Raw genomic sequence first — 27,461 nt, 5'->3', positions numbered from 1 at the left:
CCAACCTCGTTGTGCCAACAAGCGAGGGCACTCAACAAGTGAGGACAGCAACAAGAGTCAGCAACAAGCATGTCTAGATTGTCTCGCCGTCGGCCTGGTCAAGGTCCCTCGTATCTGTGCTGGGCACCATAACTGATATCCATAGAACCCGGGCGAACCTACAAATCTGGGGTAACCGTTTTCATTCGGCAAGGCTGACACGGGTCCGGCTCGCTTACGGCTTGGGGCATAGTGCAAGTTACATCAGGGGTCAGAAAAGTGACCTTCTCCCCTCCCCTGGTTGGTGTGTGTGAATAAAGTTTCCCACACAGCCGCAGTTTTGCGTCAGTGTGCCTCGCTGGTGTCGCATTGCTCATTTGGCAGACAGATAAGTTACTGCATCGTGCACAGCAGATGTCATGTGTCGATGTGCCTAGTGTTGGATTGTGACCCTGTATTACGAAGCCTCTGATAGATTGATATCCTGACCTTAGTCAGAGGGGGTGTCAGTTGACATAAAACCCCTCTTGAGAAAGAGGGGGCCGGAGGCATCCTAGATGAAGACAATCAACAGATTCAGGATCCACACCCTATTGAGCATTAATCTCTGGATCGAATGTGCCGTACGCTATCCAACACCTAGCAAAAGTGGAAAACCCCGTTTCTGCGATGTGACTGGAGCCTTTGACAGCCACCCTTGCAGAAAAGGGGATGGCTCAACTGGCCAACACCACCTCGCGTGATTTACACGTTCCAACAAAGGATGGTGCAATCAAAACGTCTCTGCTAGAACAAGTCGATGCTAGGTCAAGACTAACAGAAGGTTCAACATGGCCCAGGGTCCAATGGGTCATGACACCCCAAGGGCGCTAGGCTAATACGCGTAGGCTGTCCAATGTCAAACAGCTCAGAGGCGCATCCCTGCTCACCCAACTTGGGTAAAAGATGGCAGTTGGTAATACTATTAGGAAATACTTGTGTAATCGCTGTCTGCTCCCTCAAGTATCTCTGCCTATCGACTTTTCCCAGGCGGTACTAATGTTCTCCCGCTTGCGCCTCGCGGGACACCCACAGCAACAAATTTAAGCTCTGATAAGATTCGTGACATGATATCAGGCGTGCTCAGTTGACTCGCAGAAGCTTTTCGCTTCCGTTTCTCCAATAGTTATGCTCTGTTGACCTGACTGAGCGCCGATTCCATGCTCGCCGAGTGCTCGAGCCTGACGGTGCTGATTTCATTGCGACTTTGAGCTTCGAAATCTTTCATCTCCCTGCTGTGCGACTTCTACATCTTGGGCAACGTCTTTGCGCCTTTGGGCTTGATTTTGGGCACTTGGCTCTTGAGATCCCTTTTCATGATCTCCATCCTCTCGCGGTTGTCCTGCTGGGACTTTTATAGCCGAAGTCGTCGCCTAACAGACGCATTAGAACGCACCAAGGTGAATGGTGGCTCGGGATTCTCCCTCTCTTTCCTCGCAAGTTCCATCCCCCCATTGACTGCTTCCAAATTTTCCTGGTGCCTGCCCCTTTTCTAGCTCGACTATCTCATGCATGAAGGTGCTAGCGTCGATCCCTGCTACAGGATTTTGCTCGAAGACGAGCGGCTCTTGTGCCTTCAAGGTAATAGGGGTGGTCTGCAGCAACCTGCGGACAATCCCCTCTGCCACCTGTGGTTGGCTGTTATACCTGTCAGCTGTCAGCGTTGGTTCACCTAGGATGGACGGCTCTGCCAAACTGTCCGTGGCAGCATCCCTGAGAGATCATGGTGCTCCAAAACCATCCTTGGGACTTCAACTCTGCCTCTCTGGCCGAGGTAATCTCGGAGTCGCAACCTCCCACCAACTTGTGACGAGCATGACGTTGGACAGGTTCTCCTCAGCACCAAGCTTTCGAAACAAGTTCAGGTTTCGGAGCGAAACATGTGTCATTCGGACGTCGGTTATCCTGTGTGTGCAAGTAGATGATGCCGGTCAGCAGCGTAGGTCCAATATCTACTTAGAGGAGGGCATTTTTTTAATATCCCATTACGATAGCCATGGTTTCGAACACGACACCTCTGAATACGACAAGTGCTCTTCCCAGCCCCAGGCATTGGCCACGGCACGCATAGAATTGTTGAGTACATACTGCTGCGACCTGATGGACGGAAGCTTGAAGTTCCTCCTCGGCGGAAACAACCTGAGGGCCATCATTCTCACCCAAGCCGTGAGGGCCCCCGTTCGCCATTGCCGCACCCACAACCCGCCCAAGGCGGTGAGCTGCTGCAGTTGCTGGTCCTGGTCCTGGGTAAGGTCTAGCGTGTCTTGGCTTCCCGTCCACATGGCCGCCAATATCCAGATATCCTGTTCCAAGAGGCTTCTGCTGATGTTGCTGCTTACGTACCCATTGTCACTTGCGCACCGGATGTTGCGGTCATTTGCTCCCTCACCCTGAATATTAGCCACATGGATCAGACCAGCGTGCAGCGCCGCCAGCTGGTGGAAGCTCATCCTGAGACGCGCCCGGTAGTTCTCAAGGGCTATCCGCATGCGAGATGTGCGCTCACACTCTCCCATCATCATCAGCACGTCTTTTGCGTCAAAACACCAGCCCACCTCCTCAATAGCTGGACTAGGAGTCCTTGAATACCAACGCCAAATTGCCTTCGGACCCTCCTCCTCGTCTCTGTCTGAGCTGTTGGTGCACTGGAACCAGGACATGACCCGCTCCAAGCCGCGCAGGAGCCCCTCCTGGCGCTCGAACAGGGAGTCGTGGGGGTCTAGCTGGCCCCAGGCATTGGCGAACCCGTCTGTGACGGTATGCTTAAGGAGTCTCAACGTCTCTTCCGTCTTCCACGCGCGGGGGCTGCGACGCTTGTGATGGTTCGACTAGTAGCTTATCCCGTCTGACGCTTGAGCGGTGTGGAATTCGTAAAAAATGTAGATCTCGCCGAGAGCGTCTAGGTACGTCTTGATGAAGGCGGTATCCGTCACGTTCTTTTTGCCCTGGCCGTCCTGGCCGTCCTGGCCGTCCAATCGTGAAAGAGCAAGGATGAGTGTGCTGATCTTGTGCTTCATGTGACGCTTGGCGTCGAGGTCCCTGAGCTTGTACTGAGTTTTCATAACAAGTTTTTGCCATAGCCGTATAGTAGATGGGCGTCTCGTCCACCGCCGATAATATTCATCCAGCTTATCCCAAGCAAGGTTGATTCCGATGCGGAAGTGCTCTGGATCAGGAAAGTCAGCAGCGAGCTAACCTTTTAAACTTGCATCGTTCCTTTATATTCAACCTCATATATTTGTGTACCTTACTAGCCCACCATGCTACAAACAGACATTGGCAAACTTGCACACCAACTTGTTGGCAACAATCTTAGCTACCAATATAACCGTGGCATGAATGGAGGCATTGGGTGTGGCACCGTCAACAGTTCGAATGAGAGAGGCATCTGCGATATACAGTCCGCTTGTCCCAAACACAGCTGCATCATGGTCAGCTACAGCAAATGTTTCGTGGTCCTCTCCAATCATGCAGGTACCCATTGGATGATCTGCTGTGAAAACCTGAGCCTTGAGTGTTGTATTGTCCGCCCCGTCTGGAAATAGTTCTGAGCCAAACCACTGCGACAATGCAGGCTGTTTAAATATTTGCCTGAGCAGATCCACTCCCTTATACAAAACCTCAAAGTCTTGGGGGTCAGAAAAGTAGTTAAGGTCAATAACTGGAGGATCGTAGATGCTGCCACTGGACACGGTCACTGTACCAGAGCTGCTTGGATTTGTCAAAACAACCAAAGAGAGAATCTGGTTGGCATTGAATCCGGGGAAGAAAGTGTAAGGAAATGTAACCATAACCACATCGACTGGTACGAATGGGTTTTGCTGATTTCCATTGGTTGATGCTGTCACGGCAGCATGATCGGAGGGCGGCCACGCAAAATAGCCCGTTTGGGTAGCGGCGTAAAGCTGGGCCTGCTCCGCGAAAAAGGCCGGGTCGTTCATCGGAGGAATTTGCAAGCTATTGATGATGTACGGAACCGCGTAATGGTCTTTCAGGGCTTTTCCCACACCGGGCAGGTCTACCCTCAGGTTGATGCCCGCGTTGCGTAGCATATCCTTGGGCCCAATACCTGACACCATCAAGATTTGGGGAGTCTGGTATGCTCCAGCCGCCATAACCACCGCCTTCCTTGCCAGATATGTAATGTTTCTCTCGAATCCATCGCGACCGACGCGATCCGCCGTCACTCCCGTGATTTTGAGTCTTTTTTTTCCATCTTGGTCGGTCCCACCGCCGAACAACAGGCCAGTGACGGTGGTGTTTAGGTCGACACGCAAGTTTGGAAGACGGCCCCTGACGGATTTGAACACACCGTAGGGACCGAACCTCCGCCCGTCTTTGTATGTAACAACGTGAGGCATGTAGCCTTTAGCCAGCGGGGCGTTTTCGTCCGGATTGAAACGATATCCTGCTTGCAGTGCAGCAGCCTTGAATGCAACCAAATATGGATCAATGGCATCAAGAGGATCAAGTAAAGTGTGCAAAGGGCCAGTCGTCCCGTGATTTGGTAGCCCAAAGCTCACACACCCCTCCTCCTGCAAAACCGCCTGATGAAAGTCTCTGTACTTGAATCCTTTCGGCCATTTGTCGTACGTGTATTGAGATCCCAGCCAAAATCCCTCCCCGTTGTGTTGACTGCATCCACCGAGTCCTTTGAATCTCGCCAGGGGAATGGTAACATTGCTGGAATGATTCTGGGGGGTCGACACGAAGCCCCATTCCCACATGGGGTTGCTGTAGACCTCGAATTCCTTGATTGGCACTTCGATCTCCGGATTTTGGGTGGTAGGATCATCTCCAGCTTCCAAAACGCGCACTCTGAGATTCGTACGAGAAGCAATTTCATAAGCAACGGTAAGTCCGGCCGTTCCTCCACCAACAATCACCACATCGTCAATCTCTGAACGAGTTTGTGCAGCGACGGCCGATTGGAAACTCAGAAAAACAAACAGCGTCAACATAGAAAGAACCTTCATCATAGAATCTACCGCAAAGTGGTGGAAGAAGGAGGTGTCAAAGGAATGGGCTCTTATTTCTGACGATGGTAGCTTAGCGCCGGGGGGGAGTTCAACAACCACCACTATTATAAGGCGGACTTTTGTTGGGGCCCTTGTTGGGGCCCTTGTTGGGGCTCTTGTTGGGGCCCTTTTGGGGTAGGGCGGCCGCAACTCAGAGAAACCACGCTCGACGGGCATCTCGACGATAGGCTTGATCCTGACCGTGGTCGTCGCCGCCAATTAAGAACGAGTGCCATAGAAACGAAAACATAGTCTCTTGCGACATAATAGTTATGACAGATACTCCGAATATGACTCCGTATTCATAAAGGAAGCGTACAATAAGTGAGGTACCAGGCCATGGCCACTTATAGCAGTAGTATATCTACGGCGACCTCTTGGTGGCGGATTCAGCCACTTAGCGCCACAACGCCGCCAAATCACGTCAGTGCCCTCAGCAACTTCGAATATTAACCCCTCTCCACGGCCACCCGGCCAAACGCAATTCCTACGTAATTGAAGGTCTCTATCTTACGCGATGACCAGGAACCTGCTTGAAGCTATCAAGCAGGGCCCCCAGACCTGTCAGTTTGCGCGATGAAGCACTTATGCGATAAGCTGCAGGCAGGCAGGCATCCCGGGGCGGCGAACTGCTAGCCCAGCCCAAGGCGGCCTGCGCGGATAGACGAGAGCATCTTATCTATTGTTTGATCAATCCTCCATTTGTTTGTTATGGCGTGCATCGCTGTGGTGCATTTATTTATGGGCTTTATTCCCGATTTTCCCTATCACGTCCACGCGCAAACCATGACTGTTTCTATGACAGCATATGGAAGATAATGGAGTCTCCTACATTGGAATCACAGCCGGAGACTGTTCGATTTAGAAAGATGCTAGATTCATCCAAAGATCGTGTGGGAAATACTCGGTGTGGACTTGGCTGTCGCAATTACCGTAGACGATGTGCGTTGAGGTATGCGATAATCTATGAAAGCTGGCGACGGTAGTTGTGCACAATGGGCACGCATTATTAGGCGCCCATGCTAGCGGGGTTGGAAGGAAATGATCCACATGGCACTTGGCCCTCTCATTTTATTACTCAGCGCAAGGTCATACTCAGCGCCTGGGGCTTTTGAGTATTGTTCTGTATTGACACTTGACACGAACACACATATCCGTAATATACATCAATTATGGCGCCTACTGACACTGCGGTTATTTCAGATGCCGTGACGTGGGAGCATCCGAGATCAATACAATCATCAGCTTCTGGATCCACACCCAATAGAATACAGTCTCCTAGATCGAATATAACGAAACGCGGATACTGCCGTGAGGCTGAGTCTGGGCCCACTTTGCCCACACGGCCTGCTATTTGTTGCCAGGCCAGGTGCTGAAAGGAGTCACAGGTGCGGAACCGCCCCGGCGCCGCTGGCTCGTAGGTTTTGCATGGATGTATGTATGAGCAGGTTGTGCTCTCGGACCTGGCCTTCTATTACCCTGGTTGTCTGGTCTTATTCCAGCAGAAGGAATCGCACATGTTCTAATCTTTCTGGGGCAGCCACTTCCCTCAGCGCACTGGGCGGGCGGCTGTCATGGAGCATGCAGAGGCTAAGAGATATATAAAAAAGTCACAGCTGCCTCGGCATCCCCGAGCATCCCTGCTCCAAAGATTTACCTCATTAGCCGGTCAATGCTTTTGGTTTTTCTCAAAGGAATGCTTTGATCCACTGAGGCATCTACCCCTTCCGCCCCTTTTTCCACTTTGCTCAACGCTGTACACTTCCTTCTTCTTGAACCCTAATCTTACTTACTGATTAATGGCTAAACATCAGAGTAACGACGCCCGTTCTTCCGAAAGGACGTTTCTCATGCTTTCTATGCTTCCCTATAACCCAATCGCCTATATCGTACAAAGACACCATGGAAAATAGTGCACAAAGGTCCTCTTGTCAGCTAACACATACGTCTGATGCTTTGCTTAACGGTACCAATGCTAAGATTCCTAATATCGGGAACCTTCGCAAGGAACTCGGCTACGGGACTCCCAAGAATAAAACACATCAACAATTCTACAAGGACTTGGATTTTTTTAGAGTATTATTTACATCTACTTGTGACATCTCTGGCCCGAGTTTCCTACAACGGAACAATCCCTGCTATCGTCAGGGTTTGTCCGAAACGGTAGCCAAGTTTCTAAATAATACAAAGGCACGACACTGGTCAGATAATTCAGCATCTGACAATCATGGAAAATTACGCCACCCCCAGGACGCCGAAGAGCAAGTTAAGCGGCCGTTTGTCGACCTTCCCTGGACGAACACTGCTGATAGAGTATTTGTTTAGGATAAAACGACTTCTCATCCAGCTATTCTTTTAGATGAACTCGTCTAAGGCACGTTCTAGGGCCCTCCAAGAAAAGAAACCCCAAACCTACATTGGGCGCGGTCTTTCCGGGTCGAACGGCTCACAAATCCCTGTTGGATTCCCGCAGCAAAGTGTTGGCAATCTTCATGAGAATCGTAGTCCTGAGGATTCTCTTGATGATAACCTTTCCGAAATGCTTCTTCAGTACGTGTACTCTGTAATTATTTCGCGAAGACAATGCGTTGAATGAGCTACTGACAAGCCGCTAGACCTGACCGTATTTGTGAGGACATTTCTTCCACAAGGGATATCTTACTAATTGTAGAGTAGACCGAAAATTCTAGAGCGCGTCCAGCTATCGAGAGTCACGATGGACATCGGGCGAAACGGTCTCGATGGGAAGAGTTCATCAAGATGCAACCTTCTAGCGCCGCCACCACTTCGAGTTCCTCTTTGACCCAGCCCGCATTGTATCGACAAACTCGGACGGAATCTGCCTCAGATCTACCGCCGACCTCTCTCCAAAACGCGAGTGGGGTGCTTGAGCGCGAGCATGCTCTTCCAAGTACTCCCACAGAACCTCAGGGTGTTATTGCAATTAACAACGAGAGGCAAATTTCAGATATCGCCCAAACAGGTGTTTCGCGAAATATGGACTCAAGCAGTGACTGTGCAACATCCGGGTCCGCCAGTAACATTCACCCTAAGAAACTACGCCCACATAAACGCACACCGCTACTGGCGAAACAGCAAGTCCTTCCGGATATCAGCTTCGCATTCAGTATAAACATATCGAAATCAACAAATAAGTCCATAAAGCTAAATAGACCGTTTCAAAAGAAGACACTAAGTAAACTCCTTAGCGAGTTCCCGTTGCCTGGCAACCCAAACGATCTAATGTTCGTCCTGATAGTTAGCAAGAAAAAGTTCGAGATGACAACGGGACGGCATGATGAGAATACGTTTCAGAGAGTCAAGGATCGGTTTATGGGAAAGATTGAATCCGCCCGACAAGCTTGTACCAGATCATCCAAATGTCTTGATATTGAGATCGAGATGGGTCCCCGACATTTCAGTGATGAGGACAAAGAGAGTGATGACGAGCTCATAGTCTTTTGAGTTTTGGTCCGAGAGACAATTATAATATAATATCACGATAGAGAAGTCGGCATCATTTGCCTTTATCATCCAATATCGCAATGGCCCTCGGCTGTCGATCAGGGAGGCACTTCACCATCATCTTTTCAGCTTCGGAATGAGTCAACTCTCACAGAAATCAACTATAGGAGCAGATGAAAGTATTCGTTTCTGCCTTCTTTGTTGTGTTGTCCTTGGTAAAGTCATCTAGGTCTTTGCAGACAGAAGGCAACACCCCCACTCAGTAATGTCCGATAGAAACGGGCCCCGATTCCGGTTCTACACCATTCACAGCCATTACACTTCTACTCCCATTTTCCTCCTAGAAACGCGCCCCGTTTTACTCAAGCATGCACAATGGAAGTACGCCGCATTTCCACTTCTACACCAATCACACCCCTTAGATCTCTACCCTTTATTACCTACTTCTGGAAATGCGCCGCACTTCTAGCGTGTGTTTAACAAAAACGCGGAATGAGGCGCGCTTCTGGCACGAAGGCCTGTGCCAACCTTGTACAGGTCATTGACGCCGACCATTTCACTCCCTAAAATGTAGATGCATAGAAGTCTGAGGATTGAATTCCTGCCTTCGTTACTGTCTCACCTTACTTTCAATACTCAAGTATGGTAGATCTCGCAGCAACCTGCAGCAATGGGTATCCGGCGACCTTCATGTCTGGCACTGAACAGACGTTATGTGATGCCGCCGATTTTACTCTCAAACTATCAGCAATCATCAAGATGGATCAACTTCTTGTTGCCGAGAGACCCTACCCGCAGTCAAACTAGATGAAGCTGATGTCCCGGCCCGAGTGTTGGATTCTGGTCTCCGAGAAGACGCTAAAGGAAGAACCCCGACCTATTCACCGTGTATCCGAGGGGATGGTGTGCAGCGGGCGAACAAGTGGTGGCGTTGGTGATTGGTTGCGAGGTGCTGATTGAGATGTTGGTGTTCGTCCGTTCAGTCGCGATGTGGTGTCACTTAATGGCTCTCTTCGCGAGGACAGCAGCATTGAGTCTTGACGGATCACTCGGGAGAGACCTGTCACTGCCGCTGGTACGAAACAGGCGAGATATTCAGAGGTTTTGAAATGCCAAATTCTAGAGATTTATAACCATGGTTAGACGAGCATGACTGGGAACAAATGCTGAGCCACCCTTCATACCTTCGTAACCGTGCTCTAGCGCATCTGGGTGCAGGAGATGCTCGCGCTTTCCATATCAAATTGAAAGAAGCGCGGAAGGCATTAAGACTATTTCTGATAGGGTTGTCCTTGATAATCTTTGATTGCGGCTGATCCCGCTATATGGATGTGATGCTCCTGAGACAGGAAGGAGATGGGAGAATCCGACTCCCGATTTTGCGGGGCGTACGGTATCCGGATTAATATTTATTGCGATATCCGGATTATCCCTTATCTTATCTTGCCAGAACGAGCAGGGGGACCGCGCTGTTCAACAGGGATAGCGTTCCATTTAAAACCGATGCGTACTAGTTCCTGGAAATTGACAAGGGTACTGTTCGTCCCAGACGTGATCTTATTGGCTGAGTCTGCCCGGACACAAGCGAAATCCGTCACCCTAAACCCATCACTGATCCCTGGATCGAATGTGCCGTATCCGTACGCTATCCAACAATTTCATCAAATTAGCATAGTCGGTCCTCCTAGCGTCGAGCCTATGAAGTGGCTTCTGGCGGCGCTGACGCCGCTTATGCAGCTCTTCAGGCCCCTACGCTACCCAAGGATTGTTCTGGGGCTTAGTCCTGGCGCTATGCGTGGCCGGAGCTCCGTCGTGTGCCCGGGGTGCCAGGGCCGTGGCCCGTGCGGTAATAACAGGGGCTTCCTAGTCTCTCTTAGCACGCCAAGTGCCCTGCAGAGAGAGGGCACTTGAGTCGCAAGGTGTTGGTCCGGCAAAAGTCCTCTGGTGGCGCCATTGTTTTTTAGGATCGCTGACGTTCCAGAATCGCCCACTGCACTGTGGGGAGCCCCCCCCTCGTCGGATGGAATTGCTGATAATTTCCCCTAACAAACGCCGCAGAGCCCTGGCAGCGTGACTACCGGCTGCTGAGGAGCCGCGCCCGCTCAGCTTGGCGGACCCTCCAGGCCATCGTGCGGGGAGGAGAGGAGTCGAGGATGGTCGGGCTGTGCGGGGGATCGGATCTGGGTCTCGGAGGGGAACTGGCGGCTGAAGAGTATTGTCTGAGACAGCACGAGTCGATGGGTTCAATAGTGGAGATGAACAATGCCCATCCCCGTGACCATCAGTGACTGTCAGTGACAGTTAGCTCGTGTGCCACTATCCGGTCCTTCCCCGCGCAGAGCGCGCAATGAGCCAGTCTGTTCGCCTTCTCGTTGCGGCTGAGGGCCGGACTCGATAAGCCAAAACAGCTCGAATGCCGGACTCCAGACCCGGATGACATTCGTGGCTGCGACTAGTCTCTCGGAACCATCTGCTAGTTCTAGTAATCCCCCTAATAAACGACCTGGGCTTAATTGGGAATTGGTGTTGGATTTGTAGAAAAAGAGTCCTGCTTTGGAGGGAAGCAGGAATTGTCTGAAATGGTGGTATTCTTGATAGTCGCAGTTCGTGCTTTGATACTAGCTAGGATGACACACGTACACTAATCCCAAGGAGTCGGTTCGTCGTGTGGTTCATCTACGGACGGACACGCACGCGTCAAGCTGGGTATATAGCATTTTCACTGCCCACACCCGGCTTGGCTGGGCAGCGTGCACGTCTTTTGAAATCCGGTTTGGAAGGTTTCAAGGCACAAGACGCAGTTCGTGTTCTGCCAAGGTTCCTCTCCGGGCGTTGGGGCCGGTGTCTATTCTCCGACGACTCCGTCGCGTGCCCCCTTTCGGGATCCTTCCTTCAAACCACCTTCTTTTTGTAGAATCTTCTGTGACGATGAAGGCTCAGGACTCGCTCAGCGTTGTCGTCATGGGCGTCTCTGCCGTCGACGCCGAGATCAAAGCTCGCTACATCCCCGTCAGCCAGCTGGCGACCACGCCGCTGCAGCAGAGCGCCGTCGCCATCATTTTTCTAATGACCTTCCTGGCGTTCACCGTCTGGGGCATCCGTGTGTACTCGCGAGTATTGACAAAACAGTTTGGAGTTGGTACGTGCTTGACTTTCCCGACGATCAGTCCTCCTTCCGACATGGTCATCCCAAATGGCATCTTCGACTAACCGGGCCTGCGCCCTCTAGATGACTGGCTCGTCACAGCCGCCATGGTTCGTTAAAGTTCTCCTCATGTTGGTTATTAGAACGTGCACTGATCAACACTCATCCCCTCCACCAGGCCTTCTCGTTGGCATTGGTTGTTCCATACTACATGTGTGAGTTAAGTTCAGCCCTGCAACACGACCCCGCGTCTCTAACCTTGCTCGCATGCAGTCTTCAAGTACGAATACATTGGTTTCCCTACCAAGGATCTGCCCGACACCTACGATGTTGAGCCCGTGCTGTTCTGGAACTGGATTATGCAGGTCCTCTACAACCCGATTCTAGCCTTGATCAAGTCGTCGATCCTCATTTTCCTACTGCGCCTTGGAGGTCATCAGCGGAGCATCCGATGGGCAGTTTACGCGCTCAACACCTTCAACATTGCGCTCGGAATTGCCATTTTCCTCACAGTCATCTTCCAGACCATCCCCATCAATGCATACTGGGATCTCGAAGTCGAGAAGGAGCGGCAGATCGACGGGCCGATGTTTTACATCTCAACGGCCATCATCACCATCGTCACTGACTTTCTTGTCCTGCTGATTCCGTTCTGGGTTTTCTTGGGCCTGCGAATGCGCCTTGCTGCCAAGATCGGCTTGATCGCCGTCTTCCTCATGGGCGGAGTGTAAGTATACCCAGAATAGCCATGGTGTTTTGGTGGTACTTGAACTAACTTGAATGAATGCAGTGTCACCATTGTTGCGATACTCCGCGTCAACGAGCTCCGCAAGCAGTTTTACAACAAGGATCCCAACTACGACTCGAGAAACACACTCGGAGGCACGTTGAGCGCCGTTGAAGTCAACTTGGCCATCATCGCCTCCTGCGGTCCCGCACTGCGCCCGCTGTTCCGCAGAATGTTCCCTGGTCTGTTCTCCAACAAGAGCAGCAACGGCCGAGATTACAATACACCAAGCAACAACTACGGTACTGGCACTGGCAGACGGCATACGAATGTCAGCGGAAACTTTCCTCTCAAGGATTTCCACAACAGCAAGACACACACGGAGATCCGAGGACATTCGCCGAATGGGAGTGAGGAGGAGATTATGACATATAACGGTATCATCCGAAGTACAACTGTAAGAGACTGCCATGATATTTTGTTTTAAATCTATCTGCTAACCCTATATAGGTTAACATCAAGTACGATCAGGCAACGTCAGAAGGATCTAACACGGACTTTGATAAGCCTATAAAACCCCAGTCAGGATAAGATAAATTATATATTTGAAAGTGATGATCTAGAATATTTATCAATCTTGGATGCGTAATAGACCTCGGATAGCTAGCCGTAGGTACTAAGTGGGCAAGCCACTTAGTAGGCCGGAAAAAGTTGGAACACCCCGCTACTTTGAGCTGTCCAGAATATCAATCATTCCACATACTAAATCACGTATATTATCGACACCATTGAGTCAAGAAATACAAAAAAGTGACCATCATGCTTTTTGCTGATACGCACAAGCAAATCCAAGGCAACAAGGCTGCACAAGCGATACTCACTAGCCGCGGGCGAAATACCTCTCTTCGCAGCGGCACCAAACCTCTTTCCCTCCGCGCCGCTGCACGCCTCTATAACGTCAGTACGAGTGAGGTCTTCAGGCAGCTAAAGAGGCTCGAAGACGGCTCTCACGATACCAACCGGCCGCGGGGCCGTCCGCGTGCGCTGTCAGAAGCTGAAGATGACGCCTTGGTCGCATACGTGATGTGGATGGAACGCGCCGGCTTCCCTGCCTCTAAGAAGCAGGTTGAAGAGGCAGCAAATACACTACGGCTTCAAAGAGACCCAAAAGCGACTCCTTTATCGAAGACCTGGTATGCTGGGTTCCGAAAAGATCATCCACAGCTTCGCCGTACGTTCCTCAAGGCCATCGAGAAGTCCCGGAAGTCATTTGAAGCATCTGATATCACTGATATCACCACATTCTACAAAGAACTCGAACAGAAGATCTCATGCATCGCGAGTGCCGTCGATATCATCTTCGACAAGTGTGAGGAGACAGCACGGCATACAAGTCGAAGTCTGCTCTGTTAGCTCCGGAGCCCGCAACTTCAGTCTTGCCAGCCGAAGCCATTTAAGCTCATCGTTCAGAATAGCAGTCGACAGAGATACCGACGTTTGTGTAAACGGCTATTGACCTTCATCTTTCGAGGATGCCGCATGCCGGCGGCGATCCGAGACAAGGGGCTCAAACTTCGCCCGAGGAGCTCGTGCAGCCCTCCCCCGTGGCAGCCCTGCGGTTGTTGAAGGTGAGATCCGCGTCTCACTTGAATCCAGACAGGCAGCACAGACGCCGTCTCCGCCGCTCAATGCGGCCCCCAATGCTGCAGCCACAGAACGAGCTCAGTACGCCCATTTCCCGAGCCTACATGGCCTCGATCTCTCTCTCAAACACCCTCCTGTTTCAATTGCCGAATCGGCAAACAGGCTCGCGCGCGAACAGGCCGAAGCATAAGGACCACCGCCGCCGGGACCGGCCATTGCTGAACTCGAGGTACTTAGCGTGTAATTAGCAAAAGACTTGTGATGGGCCCCAACTCAATCAGTATATCTCTCCACGAAAAGTTCCCGGAAACGTAAAGACAAAGTCAGAATCACCGACCCCCCCTCGGAACTGCACAAATATTCTTGTCAGAGCAACGTGAAATATTACGCATAGTACAGCAAGTAGTTGAAAAATGTGACATCTCGACCAAATTGGTTTTTTCTTAAATCGAACACATAAATCTATTGATCAATCATTCGATTCGAAACAAAACATGTCCTCTGCATCCAACATTCTCTTCCTTCTGATTATTGTCTGTTATTTTTAGGACCCGTTATAGACGACCTCCCTTGAAAAAGCAACACTTCGTCCTCTTCCTCGAGTGCTTCATTTGTCGCATCAGCTGACCGTTGGTGAACTACAGTCACAACTTCCCGGTCTAAGATCCTCAATAAACTCAAGGATAAACCTGTCGCTGTTTCAGCCGGGGGTCCACCATCTATGCCTGGCATTCTACAGGGCGCAAGTGCTGTGTAGGTACTAGAGTCGTGAGGTCGCCCATCTGATAGCCTCTCGGATAATATTCGTGCTATGTCTGCGCAAATGCGGGTCTTGATCCTGCCCATCACCCTCATTCGTGTAATCGCGGCATCGTGCCCCTGATGTTCGTATATGTCTGGCATTCGCCATGGGAAATAAACATTCTGGTGGGACGGGCGAACCTGAACATCCGTCGGGTACTCGTCGAAGAAATAAGAACAAAGCTTGCAGGGTGGTTTACTGGATCCAATAAATTTCCAGCGGTTGAAGAAGCGTTCCGGTCGGATTCCTCCTTGTGTGTTTTCTAGCCAGTGGTGGACGAGGACTTCGGCGTGCACAATCGGCTTGGATGCTTGAGACCAAATCTGCCTGATATCGCCGTCAAGGTCATGGGCGGAAAGTTGCTGGAGTTGTTCGCTCAAACGACCGATGAGCTCTTGGTCACCGGTCATTTTCCCCACGATTCGCTCAGCAGTCAACGGTTGGCCTCGGAGTGCGTTCGAGATACCCGAGCTTGATGGTATCATGCAAATCTGAAACTTATCGAAGAGTTGCGGCCAAGTGCTGGCCACCAAGAGCATCACGTCAACCGCTCGTCTGTAAGAGAGCAAGCGTCCGGCAACGTGAATGCAGTCTGACCAATGTCTCGCTGACATTAAATTCTCTTCTCGAGCTAAACGGGGTCCCACAAGAACGAAAGTATTGGACTTGAAAAGCTGGTCTATCGATTCAATCAAATTGAGCACAGCATGGATGCTCACTGGAAAGCCTCGGTATTAATTCTTGGGTTTCAATCATCGCTACCTAGTGCAACGACTTACCCGATTCCTTCAGGGTCTCAGGACTCTGTTCAAAGCATGGCTCTAGACTTTGAAGGATAGTCATAAAGGCCTCCTTGATTACCTGGGCTATTCTATCTTAGTATGCGAAGATCCGACTGGTTTGGACAAACTACCTTCAGTGGTGTCTTCTTGCTCACAAGCCCGCACACAGACCTGAAGTTGAGTCCCAAGAGATCGTAAATACGCCTTGATACGAATTTCAGAAAATGCAAGCGCTGCGGTAAGAATTTGTCGGTGAAGTGCTGCTTTCTCCGAGTCTGTTGCTGGCAGGGGAAAATGGAGCATGTGCAGAATACGGGTTATTTCGCATCGTTTGTGCTTCAGTTCGCTACTAGTCCGATTATTGAAGCCGAAAACATACTGAACGCCTTCCGGAAGCTGCAGGATCGCGCAAGCTGCGACCGCGGAACCGCCAGGCTCAGTACAACAAAGGAAAGCTAGTTTGGAGACAAAGTCGCGAAAAAGCGGCTCGAGGCCGGTCGTGAGATCAAGAACGGGGTCTTGCGCACTTCTCCTGTATGGATGGACGGCTGCGAGGCAGACAAAGAGCAGCAGGGTTGGGTAGAATTGCTTCGCCAATGCTGGTGTAAGAGCAACAACTTTGGGGGGTTCATGGTCGGCTTCGTGGTGTTAGCCTGTCTATCGAATAGCTAGAGGGAGCGGACTGCTTGCTCATCTCTGCAGCTGTGTCTCGGGCTGGAATGCCTTTGAGGTGACTTTCTGCGGTCTCTGTCCTGTTGGGATTGGGTGCTGTCACTGGTGGCCAGAGCTTCGGAGGCGAGGTCGGTTTAACAGCCAAATTCATTCATGGGGGAAAACGATGAAACTGTCCAGCCCGGGTCAGGGGCAGACAGTGAAGAGCATGTGTGGTCTGGATGGTAGACAATGCGAAGCAAGTAATGTGGTGGGCTCAGCATTAATTTGGCCTTCGGATTACGTGATGGGGATGGTAGGCCTCCTCGTGCATTACTGTGGCTTATGCGGTCTCTGATGTTCCCCAGCTGAGAGATTATCGACATTGCTTGTCTACGTCACCCTGCATCTAACCGTTTTGACATAGTAGTAGGCCTCATGCATACCGTGACGTGATTCGCCGCTCATTCTTCCATGCTCTTCCACCCAGTTCGATCACCAGCAAACTGTAATTCCCATACACAGATTGAATGCGGGGACTTACATAGAATGATGATAAGGAATAGAGATTGTGAAAGTGGTGTGAGCGCATCCGCCGTGGGCTGAACTTAAATATGGTTCATCACCTCCTCTCTTCACTTTGGATCTGGGGACGAAATTAACAGCTCGCAATCTCAACTTGATCCCAGCGGCTAAAATCGGCTTGGTTCCGATGCAAGGGTACGGGAGGATCATCTTGGTTTCCGGTATGCTCACCGTCTGAATCCCCAAAAGCTCTCAAGGGTACTGTCTGACACGTCCAAACCAAGGAACATTGAGTCCAACAAATAGTTGCCCTTTTAGCGAGGTTTGAATCGCGGAGAGGTGCCACAATGGAAGAGACCTCTACCACAATGAATGAACAACTGCTGAACATCGATTTTGTGCCCCCGCAATTCGTCTCACTGCGGGACCTCGAAGTCTCGACGGGATCAAGCTACTCAGAAGATACTGGCCGACCTATGAGCGTTGATCAGGGTCAGCGGCATTAGTCTCTCCAACCCGAGGTAGCTGGTCTAGGCAACTTTGCCGCCAGAACTCATGATCACACGTCATTTAACGGGCATAACCATGTTATGAATGCTGAGAGCTCTGAGACCTGGAGCGGGAGCGGCGGGGCTATAAGGCAACCATTTCGTCAATTGCGCGCTGGTCAACTCTTCCTAGAAAAGGAATTGCCCCCAAGCAGCCTTTACCAAGGCCAGTCACAAGATGGACAATACTTTTGCACGTATGGAGATTGCAGACAAGAACCCAAAAAGTTCTATAACCTCCCGAGCGGACTTAGGTAAGCTGCACATTCAAAATATTTAATGTTGGGCGCTGACACGATTAGGAAACATGCTCGTAATCATTTTAAGCCTGTGCAATGCCCCGAGTGCACAGAAGAGAAGGCAGAACAGAACGATATGAAGGACCACGTTCGCATTGCACATCCGTCTCTTGCAGAGGCGCTAGGCATCGCTGGAGAGACCTTGATCTGTCCTCACTGTGGTGCTAAGTTTCGCAATAGTCGTGAGGATAATATGTCTAGACATGTGAGAAATTTCCATCCGGTGGAAACGTCCGAGCTAGAATAGACGAAACATTATATCCGATCGCCCTTGGCTGGTTCCATTCTTATAGTTAATATCCTTATCTAAATCTTAGATATATATAGAGCTGATTCTTCTACTTTAAGAAAAGTGAAATATAGATATTTATAAAAGAACTTTCTTAGTGTACCCACATACACTTCCAGTTTACTCTTAATAGTTATACATATTCGAAGTCCTTTATAGAGTCTAACACACCTATTGTGATGTTGCTGGCTAGCACACTGGAGTTTAATGCATGTAGGACCTTAGCTATCATAGGTTACTACTTAAAGTGGTAGCACTGCCCTTTCTATGGTAGGGCATGCTTTTTCCCTTCTTCAATTAACGTACATGATAAGCGAGCGACTCAGACAAGCGAGCGACTCACCTAACCACATTTTCACATCGACATACATTTAACATACCATTTCTCAACACATAAACATAGCATTGCCTAGTAAAGAAAGGCATCTTATTACAGCTGTCCAAGCTATCTAAAAAGACCCAACTCTAAGTATACGGGCCGTAGCTAAGATCTATACGGTTAGTTAAATAATACTAAGCCGCCGCCTTAAGAGTATAATTTCCCAATGTAATAGTATCTCTAATTTGCAAAAACTTATAGAATTAGAGGAATTAATAATTATTAAGTATATTCTTAATCTAGATTTATAATTATTTCCTTTCTGGCTTTGTAATATAGAAGATATAGCTAATTAATTACTTATTAACTATAATATACCTTTAGTTAGTAAATATTAGGCTTTAAATTTTATTAAGTAATAATTAGAGCTTAAGATATATTTTATATATAAATATAACTATTAAAGAGCTTAATATAAAAATCTAAATATTATTTAGAAATAGTTTTAATTTATATAAAATATAATTATAAAATATAATATTATAAAATTAGACATTTATAATTTTAATAAGATTAAATTTATAATAAATATTTATTTATTTATTTATTTAGTATACGCTATTTTACCTTTATCAAGGCCTATAGAACTCCTACTACTTTATCGGATAGGGAAAAACCGTATGCCTAAACATTGGATGAAAACCCTACCCCTTCCTTCTATTTCTACCACTCTATGTACCCATAAGGTCACTGTAGAGCATACAATGCAACTTCGAGTCTGTAACTGGTAACAACACCTCAAGCTATTCCTCGCCATTAACACCTCAACCTTCTAGTCTTCCAACCTTCCTATTTTCTCTGGGTAGAGGGGGGGTTACCTATTTATAAGCGCAGGAATGCGCTGTAGTTAGCCTCTTATAGTGGGTTGGCCAGTCCACTTCCTAAAGGCAAGCTAGGGACCAATTAGCTTGCTACCTTAGGCCCGGTTAGCGAGTCGGATCCTCGGGTTCAATCCCTGTACAGGCTGACTTTTCTGCTAGGGGACGAGGCTAGCAGTCACAGCACAATTACAAGGATTGTGCCCTGGGCTGGATTCGAACCAACAACCTCTTGAAAAAAGGTCCCAAGCTCTTAACCACTGAGCCCCAGGGTTATAATAAATATTATTTTAATTAAAATAATTATTATAAGTATTAAATAATATAAAAAATTATTAATAGCTTAATTAAAAAATAAAAAAATAAATTATTATAATTTAAAATATTAATTTTTAAAATAAATAATTTTACTATTTATTATTATTATAAGTTAATATTATTTTATAATTTAATATAATAAAAGAATTTTATTATAAAATTAAATTATTATAATTTTAAATAATAGCTAAATAATAAATAAATAAAATTTAAAAAAAGATTAATATTTTAATAAATATTTAAAAATATTTAAAAATATTTAAAAATATTTTTTATTATTTTCTTATATTAAATAAATATAAAAGCTATTATTTAATTAAATTTAAATTATTTTATAAAAAAAAATTATTACTTTTTATATATTATTATATTTATTTTATATTTTTTAGTTATTTAATATTAATTATTTTAAGTTACTTAAATAAATTTATAATTAATAAATAAAAAATATAATAAAAATCTAAATTACTTATATTATTAAAATTAACTTTTTTTTTATATTTTAAGTTATATTTTAAAAAATAATATTAAAAAGAAATATTTAAAAATTTTTTAAAAATATAAAACTTATTTTTTATAATTTAAAAAGTATATTTTTTTATTTAAATATAAAATTATAAATTCTATTATTTATAAAAAAGAATTTTAAGCTATTTAATCTTTAAATTTTAAAAATCTTAAATAACCTAATTAAAGCTACTTTATAAACTAATTTTATTAAAACTTAAATTAGCTATTATTAGAAAAACTCTTTAATATCTATTTTAGCTATTATAAATCAATTTACAAAGAGGGCACAAGAAATAATACACCAGATAGCATTATTAAAGGCAGAAGTCAGCAAGCTTCTAGAGGCAAATAAAACACTTAGCCGGCGGTATAGAGCGAAAAAAACACGTCTACAACTTTCTGGGAGCATGACAGTAGCTGAGGGATAGGAGCTATAAGATTAAAGGGAAATTGCTGATCAGATACAGCAGGAAACGCAGCAAAGTAGTCGGGAGAGGCAGACAGAGACAAGAAAACGGCGATGTGGAAGATGCAGAAAACCCAGGCATAATACGCATACTTGTAAAATTAATGTAGATGCATCTGGAGAAGAGGATGATTATTGATTTTAATTGATTTTAGATGTTGTGGTTGTCTTATCTCTATTTGTCTATCTGGTTATGTTTAAGCCCCGAGACTTTGATATCTCGCACCCGTAACTTGCAAGTCATGGGGAACGGAACACTCCAAGAACGGCAGGCCGTGGCGAAGCTTGGTGGGGGCATGTCAGCACCCCGCGAATGGCCCTGGCCCTGGGACTAGCTCTAATTCGGCCCCTGTTGAAAAACGAGTTAATGGCTCTCCCAGCTCCATCTCCCACCAAACACGATCCTCCCCTGAACGAAACCCTTTTGCAAGAGAGAAACTGACATGACGTCCGGCTGTTGGACCTGCAAGCTTAGGCACCGCAAGTGTGATCTCCGAACCCCGACCTGCAGGGAGTGCAACGACCGATGCATCCCGTGCTACGGCTTCGGTCCCAAGCCTTTGTGGATGGATGGGGCTGCTGCCGAGCGACAAGAGCTCACGCGCATCAAGAAGGCCGTCAAGCAGAATCTGCGGAATCTTCATATTCACAAGTCTCAGGTCCACGATTGGCAAGTGGATAGGGACTCGACACTGTTTGTTGAAGCATCATCTACTACTTCACAGGCTCTAGTTGAGAGTGAGAGTCTGTTGACACTGCTAGCTGAAGTTGCTACGGGTTTGCTGTCTCCTATGCTACTGCGGTATGTTCGTTTTATAGATGATGTCTGTTATAGTGATGAGCACAACTATAGTTTAGAGCCTTCCCCTGTGGAGGGGGGTTATTATGGCCAAAGCCACATTGGAGACGATGGGAATGCACCAACCCATCTGCGCCGCCCACAGCAGCCAGCATACTTATGTGGCTTCCGGCCAGATTCAGCATCTCTTGTTATGCACTATCTCGACTATGTATTTTACTGGCAATATCCTTATTTCCGCCCCAATTCCCACTTGGGCAATCGAGGCTGGCTTCTCCCGTTCCTTATCAACGGCGGGCCTTTGTATTACGCCGCCCTTGCGCTCTCGGCCTTGCACTGAAATGCAATTCAGGTCTCCCGACGACGGAACTACCTCCACAACTAAGAGGCGTTTGAGTATTATTTACAGGCTCTTCGGGAGCTCTGTGAATTTTTGCGTCGTAATGAGACAGAGACAACGCTCTTGGGGGACAAGTCCCGACTTGCGGAATTTATAGCTTCCAGTTTAATATCAATAAATTTCAAGGCACGTAATAAAGTAATTGCAAAAAAATTTGGATTATCTCAACGCGTGCCATCTCACTATTTCCCCAGGTCTTTTATGGTGTAGAATATAACTGGCTCCCTCACCTCGATGCCGTAACCACCGTTCTCAGTATGCACTCACCAGAAGCCTTGCTCACCAACCTTACGTCTCCCGAGAGTACCGACTCTAGTAGATATTATGGCTCTAATAGCGGCGGGACGGACTTTAACTTTCTCATAGCCCAGACCATATAATTTGATATTCTAGCTTGCGTGTCAACAGGCCGAGTACCGCGCATCGCATACCGGCAATGGCTGGAAGCATTAAAGCTCGACATGGCGGACCTAATGGGTTGCTACAATTGGGTCATAATCTGCATCGGCGACTTGGCGCACCTGCAATCGTGGAAAGCAGACATAAAGGAACACAGGACCTTAAGCATACCAGAACTGGTTACAAGGAGCCGAAGCATTGAGGCTTGTTTGCAGAATGGCATCGACGAGGTCGAGATAGCAATTCAAGTAAGCATACAATCCAGCTGAGCACAGACACTGACACTGACTGTCAATGCATTTCCAGGAAAATACTAAAGCTCCCCAGGCAGCATGGGTCTCGCACATTTTCGCCCTGGCCTCACTAATCCTATCTAGTACAATAGTGTCAGGGCCCTGGGCATCGCTCCTAGAAGTAAAAACAGTAATTGAAAAAGTAGTGGATATGCTTCATGGCTGGCCCCGAACCATATCCCTCCAGGGTCTCATCTGGCCTCTATGCATTATAGGGTGCATGGCCGAGCCGGGACACCAACCTTTCTTCGAGTCGCTGCTGTCCGAATTCGTAGACGAGTGCCAAGGCTTTAGGAACGGCGGCACCGTGCTACGGGTTATAAAGAACTGCTAGTCGTTGCAAGGGTAGCGAGATAGGAATGGCATGGATTTGGCGTTTCAGACGGGAGTCTGCATTCTATTGATTTAATTTGATTTGAACAGGGAGACTAAATCAACCTCCTTGTTACCTTGTTACATAATATCTACCTAACGTTATGTAGGATTCTATTGCTACTAAGATTGGCGGCATAGCAACAGATCCAGAGTTCTCCACGTTGAAGAGGCCCATCATGCCAAAGGTCAGAGCGCCATATTTTGGGAGGGCAGCTTGAAGCGCTATATACTAGGAAGATAAGTCGAGGCGCTGCCACGATGAGGGCAAGTCGAGGCGCCGATCTCCTCTTGTTTGGGGAAAGCGATTCCGAGTTAATTGCTGTGGTTAACTGCCTATGCGATTAGAGTTGCCTTTCCCAACTTTGATCTTGCTATAGCTTGGCCAATTAAGTCAGGAGTATTATGGGTCTAATATTAGGAACTTTGCTTCCCTTGAAACGAGATATATAACCTGAGTCAATCTTCGGTTTTGTTGGGGTGATATCAGCACCTTACCACTTAGCTTGCATCATTACCCCCCCCCCCCTTCCTACTCCTGTAATTATGAAGTATGAGCGTATGCCCATCGAGATTGAGTCTCCCGAGGAGTATGGTTATGATAAGATCAAGTACAACCTCTCCAAGAGCTCTATTACCGACTAGACTATTGAGTCCCTAAACCTTCAAATCCCAAACCTCACCCTCCTCTATAATGAGCACCGCGGCGAGACTGACCTGCGGAAGTTAATTGCTGATAATGCCAAAGTAAGCACCGACGAGGTCCTTATTACCTCGGGCGCGGCTGGTGCGCTGTTTATTATCACTACGTTCCAGCTAGGCACTACTTATGGCGCGGAGCGCAACCACCTCGTTGTTATCCGCCCCAACTACGCAACTAACCTCGAGATGCTCAAGGCCGTTGGCTGTGACATTTTGTATATTGATGTTACTTTTGAGTCTGGCTTCCAGCCCAACATTAACGACATTGAGGCTACTATTAAGCCCAACACTTGGCTTGTCTCTATAATGTGTCCACACAACCCTACCGGCTCTATGCTATTGCGACAGGCCCTCGACCGGCTCGTTGCTATTACAAAGCAAAAGGGCGTTTTGCTACTTGTAGATGAGACGTACTGCGATATCGCTTTTGGCGAGAAGCTCCCCGTGGCGGCCTCATTAGGTGACCACGTCCTGAGTGTTAGCTTGCTGTCTAAGTCCTTTGGCATCCCCGGCGTCCGTATCGGCTGGCTTATTAGTACTAACAAGGCCCTTCAAAAGACCTTCCTAGCGGCGAAGGAGCAGATCAGCATTAGCGGCAGCGTCATTAACGAGTGGATCGCTACGCAGGTCCTCTCGCGCCGCGAGCAGATCCTTGCCGATACGACCGGCGAGATGAGGGTCCGTCTCTAGATGGTCGAGACGTGGATCGACGGCGAGGAGCTGCTAGACTGGGTCAAACCCTCCGGTGGTGTCGTCTGCTTCCCTAGGATTAAGAAGGAGCCTAAGGGTGGATTGCCGGCATTCTATGACAGGCTCTTGAAGAATTATGCTACCTATGTTGGTCCTGGATACTGGTTCAAGCTGCTGGATAACTTTTTTCGGCTTGGGTATGGATGGCCGATGCGGGAGGAGCTGGAGGGAGGGATGAAGGCTATTTCTGTAGCATTACGGGACGAATGAAGAATATAGCATGAATAACAAAGAGGTTAAAGAATTGAAGTAAAAATAAAAGTTGCTAGCTCTTAAGGCATTCTCTATGGCTTGTTGAATATCGGCTGCATTGTCTATATGGTACGGTGTATAGTTGAGAATACCGGTGAGAAGATATACGGCTCTGACGCAGTGCCCGTCGACCTTAGGTTTCTCGGTTAGTGGAAGGTGGGCTTGTATGTAGGTATAGTTCCTTGGACGGCGGAAAGTACTATAGTCTATATCAGCCTCGGGGTTTTTACTGCGGGCATTGTATTTACGATTAAAGTATGTTCGCCTATATGCATTGCGTTGCTGCGCTTTTAGATGAAGTAGCTAGCTGTGTTGAGGAAGAGGTGGTTTTGCGTCGTTTTGTATAGTTGTATCAGAGCAAGCTTCAGTTCTTAGTGGCCGGAATAGCCTTCTTTAGGGATAATAGTATTGTGTAGCAGGACTACAAAGCGCCTGACAACGTCGATTAGCTTGTAGGAAGCTGTTAGCTGGTAGTAAGCGACGGCAAATTCTACTAGATAATATAGGTAGTAGAGCTTGTGTATGTTGCGTAGGTTTGTTAATAAGTTATGGGGTTCTTCTAGAGTATAATTAAAGTAGCGTATCTTTTATTAATAATAATTAAAATAAAAGTTAATAATTGATAGCTAGTTATATTATTATTTAGAATACTTTATTAGTATCTTTAGAGGCCTAATAAATAATAGATAGAGTTTATATACTTAGTTATATTAGTTGAATATATTCTTACCTAATTTAGATTCTGTTTAATATAGCAGTTTCAGTATAGGGGGTTAAATATATTATAGGGGTATAGTACCTATAATGACTAAGCTACTGTATATATCTTAAAATTATTAAATTAAAGTTAGGAAATAAAGAGGGAAATTATTAAATTGAAATAAGGTAGAAAAGTACTATATAAGTAGCGTGCTACATTTTTAGTTTAAGAGTTAAAACTCTAATAGAAATATATTACTGAATTATTTAGTTAAAACTAAGGTAGGTTATTTGTATTTAAGGAGAAACTTATTAATTGCTAACTAGCTGCTCTATATAGATACCGACCTCCAACACCATGGGATTTATAAGGTTAATAACAGACTTAAGTATGTTTAAAACATATACCAGAGCCTAAAGCTTGAGATAACTAAATTACTGGGAAAGCTCTCTAAGAATGCCCAGGTTATTTCTTAAATAAGTAGGGTCTATGTAGATAGATTGTATGTCCTAGAGGATATAGAAGCTAGTTATCTTATTCGATATTAAGATGAAGATTGCTTATCTAGCTTGTTGTTTTTCTAGTGCTTTTTTAAAGTCTAGTAGCTATCTTAATATAGCCTCCTCTACTTATTTTATCCTACTATTTACTGATTATATAACCAGCTCTATTTATTTATTGCTACTTGCTTGGTTTAATTATTTTATGAAGGTATTAGCTATCTCTTTGCTAAATAATATATCTAGGGATGGAATTGTATAGTTTTAAGACTGCTACTTATAAAGAGGGAGGCTAGAGGATATATTAAATACTAAAGTAGACCTAATTATAGTAATATTAGTATATATATATAATAGATACTTAGATAACTCTAGTAGGCTAGTGTGTGCTAGGTATATTAGGAGTGTTAGAAAGAGTACTAGGGATATTATTAATTTATATATCTTCTTTTATTATATAGAAGTCTAGGTATAAAATTTATAATGCCTATAGTATAAATAACTATAAAGAGATTTCTAGAATTTTTCTATTTTTATAAATAAAAAAAGATAAGAGTTTTCTTAACTTAGAAATAGAGCTAGATATTACTTTAATTTTTAAGGCTTTATATTTAGTAATAATAACTATAAATAGAGAATATTAAATATAATTATTAATTAAGATTATAATTTAAATTAATAGTTTTTTTAATAATTTAAATTATTAAAAGTATTATTTAAAGAAATAGAGATATTATTATTGCTATTCTTTTTAAAGCTATTAAGTAAGTAGGAAATAGTTAATAGTAATAAGTAGCTATATAATAAAGAATTTATATTTATTAAGCTTATTTATTACTAGATTAATAATATTAAATTCTTAAGTTAATAGGTTATATTTATTAAGCAGCTATAATTTATCTTTTAATTTAGATATTATAATTAATAGTAATTAATAGCCTTTAATAGTAATTTTTCTAGAATTTTATTATATTATTAAAAATAAATTTATATTATAACTTAAATTAGTTATATATAATATAAATTATATACTATAATATATAAAGCTTTATTATTATATTATAAATAGAATTTTTATTTATAAGCTAGTAATATTTATTAAATATTATTTAAAAGGCTATAATATAACTTTAAAGTAAATAATTATTATAGTATTTTTAAAAAGCTTATATATAATATTTATAAAAAATATCTATAATAAAAAATATATAGTTAAGAATAGTATAGTAACTTTTTATAAATTAAATAATCTTCTAGAATAATTAAAGAAAAGTATATATTTCTTTTAGAATATTCTACTTATTAAAAATAAAATAATTATTTTATAAGTTTTTATAATTAATACTTTCTTTAATATTATTCTATATATTCTTAGAGATTAAGAGTAATATCTAAAAAAAAAATTATAAGTTTTAATATATATTATTATTAAGCTTTAGTAACCTTCTAGTATACTTCTTAAATAAATTTCAATAGTAATTATTCTTATATATATAAATTGAGATATTATAGACTTTACTAAAAAAACTTAAATATTACTAATTTAATATTTTTTATATCTTAACTCTAGTAATAAAGTTAATATTAAATATAATTTTATTATTACTCTTAATTTACTTTAAAGCTACTTTTATAACTTTTTTAAAGTTTATAAAAAGAAAGGCTTAAATAGCAAGATTAATAACATAGCTATAATATTAAATTCTTTATTTCTTTATCTTTTAGTTAATACTTTTCCCTTATAGATATTTACTAAGTAAATAGCAGAGCTTTTATTTAAGCTATAATTATTATTAGTATAGAAGCTAATTTTATTTTAGATATTATAATCTTTAAGAATATACTAAGAAGCTTTTATTACTTAGCTTTACTATAGCTATTAGGCCTATT

The 27,461-nt window shown here is 45.2% G+C and overlaps 8 protein-coding genes and 1 pseudogene across 9 annotated transcripts; 6 read left to right on the top strand and 3 right to left on the bottom strand.

Annotated features, from left to right (window-relative positions):
* The first annotated feature begins 1,191 nt into the window (after positions 1–1,191).
* On the top strand, positions 1,192–2,596 carry BGZ61DRAFT_242319 (uncharacterized protein). Its single transcript, XM_046238358.1, has one exon. It carries the CDS (start codon positions 1,531–1,533, stop codon positions 2,410–2,412), a length of 882 nt encoding a protein of 293 aa, XP_046093473.1. The 5' UTR covers positions 1,192–1,530; the 3' UTR covers positions 2,413–2,596.
* A 495-nt stretch (positions 2,597–3,091) lies between these two features.
* On the bottom strand, positions 3,092–5,058 carry BGZ61DRAFT_469204 (uncharacterized protein). The gene has a single exon (XM_046247930.1). The coding sequence runs from the start codon at positions 4,995–4,997 to the stop codon at positions 3,282–3,284; it is 1,716 nt and encodes a 571-aa protein (XP_046093472.1). The 5' UTR covers positions 4,998–5,058; the 3' UTR covers positions 3,092–3,281.
* Positions 5,059–6,938: 1,880 nt separating this feature from the next.
* BGZ61DRAFT_487761 (uncharacterized protein) lies at positions 6,939–8,501 on the top strand (the record flags this gene model as incomplete). The annotated part of the gene is made up of 3 exons (XM_046250018.1): positions 6,939–7,349; positions 7,411–7,586; positions 7,727–8,501. 3 exons carry the CDS (start codon positions 6,939–6,941, stop codon positions 8,499–8,501), a joined length of 1,362 nt encoding a protein of 453 aa, XP_046093471.1.
* Positions 8,502–11,462: 2,961 nt separating this feature from the next.
* On the top strand, positions 11,463–12,860 carry BGZ61DRAFT_375548 (uncharacterized protein; the record flags this gene model as incomplete). The annotated part of the gene is made up of 5 exons (XM_046242426.1): positions 11,463–11,640; positions 11,731–11,756; positions 11,825–11,861; positions 11,920–12,373; positions 12,437–12,860. The coding sequence occupies 5 exons, from the start codon at positions 11,463–11,465 to the stop codon at positions 12,858–12,860; spliced, it is 1,119 nt and encodes a 372-aa protein (XP_046093470.1).
* A 1,685-nt stretch (positions 12,861–14,545) lies between these two features.
* Positions 14,546–16,551, bottom strand: BGZ61DRAFT_577706 (uncharacterized protein; the record flags this gene model as incomplete). The annotated part of the gene is made up of 4 exons (XM_046256257.1): positions 16,292–16,551; positions 15,716–16,239; positions 15,599–15,671; positions 14,546–15,537 (listed from the first exon to the last, which is right to left on the bottom strand). Exons 1-4 carry the CDS (start codon positions 16,422–16,424, stop codon positions 14,546–14,548), a joined length of 1,722 nt encoding a protein of 573 aa, XP_046093469.1. The 5' UTR covers positions 16,425–16,551.
* A 717-nt stretch (positions 16,552–17,268) lies between these two features.
* On the top strand, positions 17,269–17,947 carry BGZ61DRAFT_242284 (uncharacterized protein). The gene is made up of 2 exons (XM_046238357.1): positions 17,269–17,579; positions 17,628–17,947. The coding sequence occupies exons 1-2, from the start codon at positions 17,368–17,370 to the stop codon at positions 17,869–17,871; spliced, it is 456 nt and encodes a 151-aa protein (XP_046093468.1). The 5' UTR covers positions 17,269–17,367; the 3' UTR covers positions 17,872–17,947.
* A 1,364-nt stretch (positions 17,948–19,311) lies between these two features.
* On the bottom strand, positions 19,312–19,384 carry BGZ61DRAFT_t211 (annotated as a pseudogene). Its single transcript has one exon. The product of its transcript is annotated as a tRNA-OTHER (tRNA).
* A 1,463-nt stretch (positions 19,385–20,847) lies between these two features.
* On the top strand, positions 20,848–21,543 carry BGZ61DRAFT_487758 (uncharacterized protein; the record flags this gene model as incomplete). Its single annotated transcript, XM_046250017.1, has 2 exons — positions 20,848–21,206; positions 21,240–21,543. 2 exons carry the CDS (start codon positions 20,848–20,850, stop codon positions 21,541–21,543), a joined length of 663 nt encoding a protein of 220 aa, XP_046093467.1.
* Positions 21,544–22,064: 521 nt separating this feature from the next.
* Positions 22,065–24,329, top strand: BGZ61DRAFT_501009 (pyridoxal phosphate-dependent transferase; the record flags this gene model as incomplete). Its single annotated transcript, XM_046251644.1, has 3 exons — positions 22,065–22,250; positions 23,313–23,996; positions 24,060–24,329. 3 exons carry the CDS (start codon positions 22,065–22,067, stop codon positions 24,327–24,329), a joined length of 1,140 nt encoding a protein of 379 aa, XP_046093466.1.
* Positions 24,330–27,461: the final 3,132 nt, after the last annotated feature.

The sequence above is a fragment of the Ilyonectria robusta genome (assembly GCF_021365365.1).
Source record: "Ilyonectria robusta strain PMI_751 chromosome Unknown BGZ61scaffold_92, whole genome shotgun sequence".
Classification (NCBI taxonomy): domain Eukaryota; kingdom Fungi; phylum Ascomycota; class Sordariomycetes; order Hypocreales; family Nectriaceae; genus Ilyonectria; species Ilyonectria robusta.
Note: the sequence above shows the minus strand (reverse complement) of the source record. Positions and strands in the feature narration are given on the sequence as shown.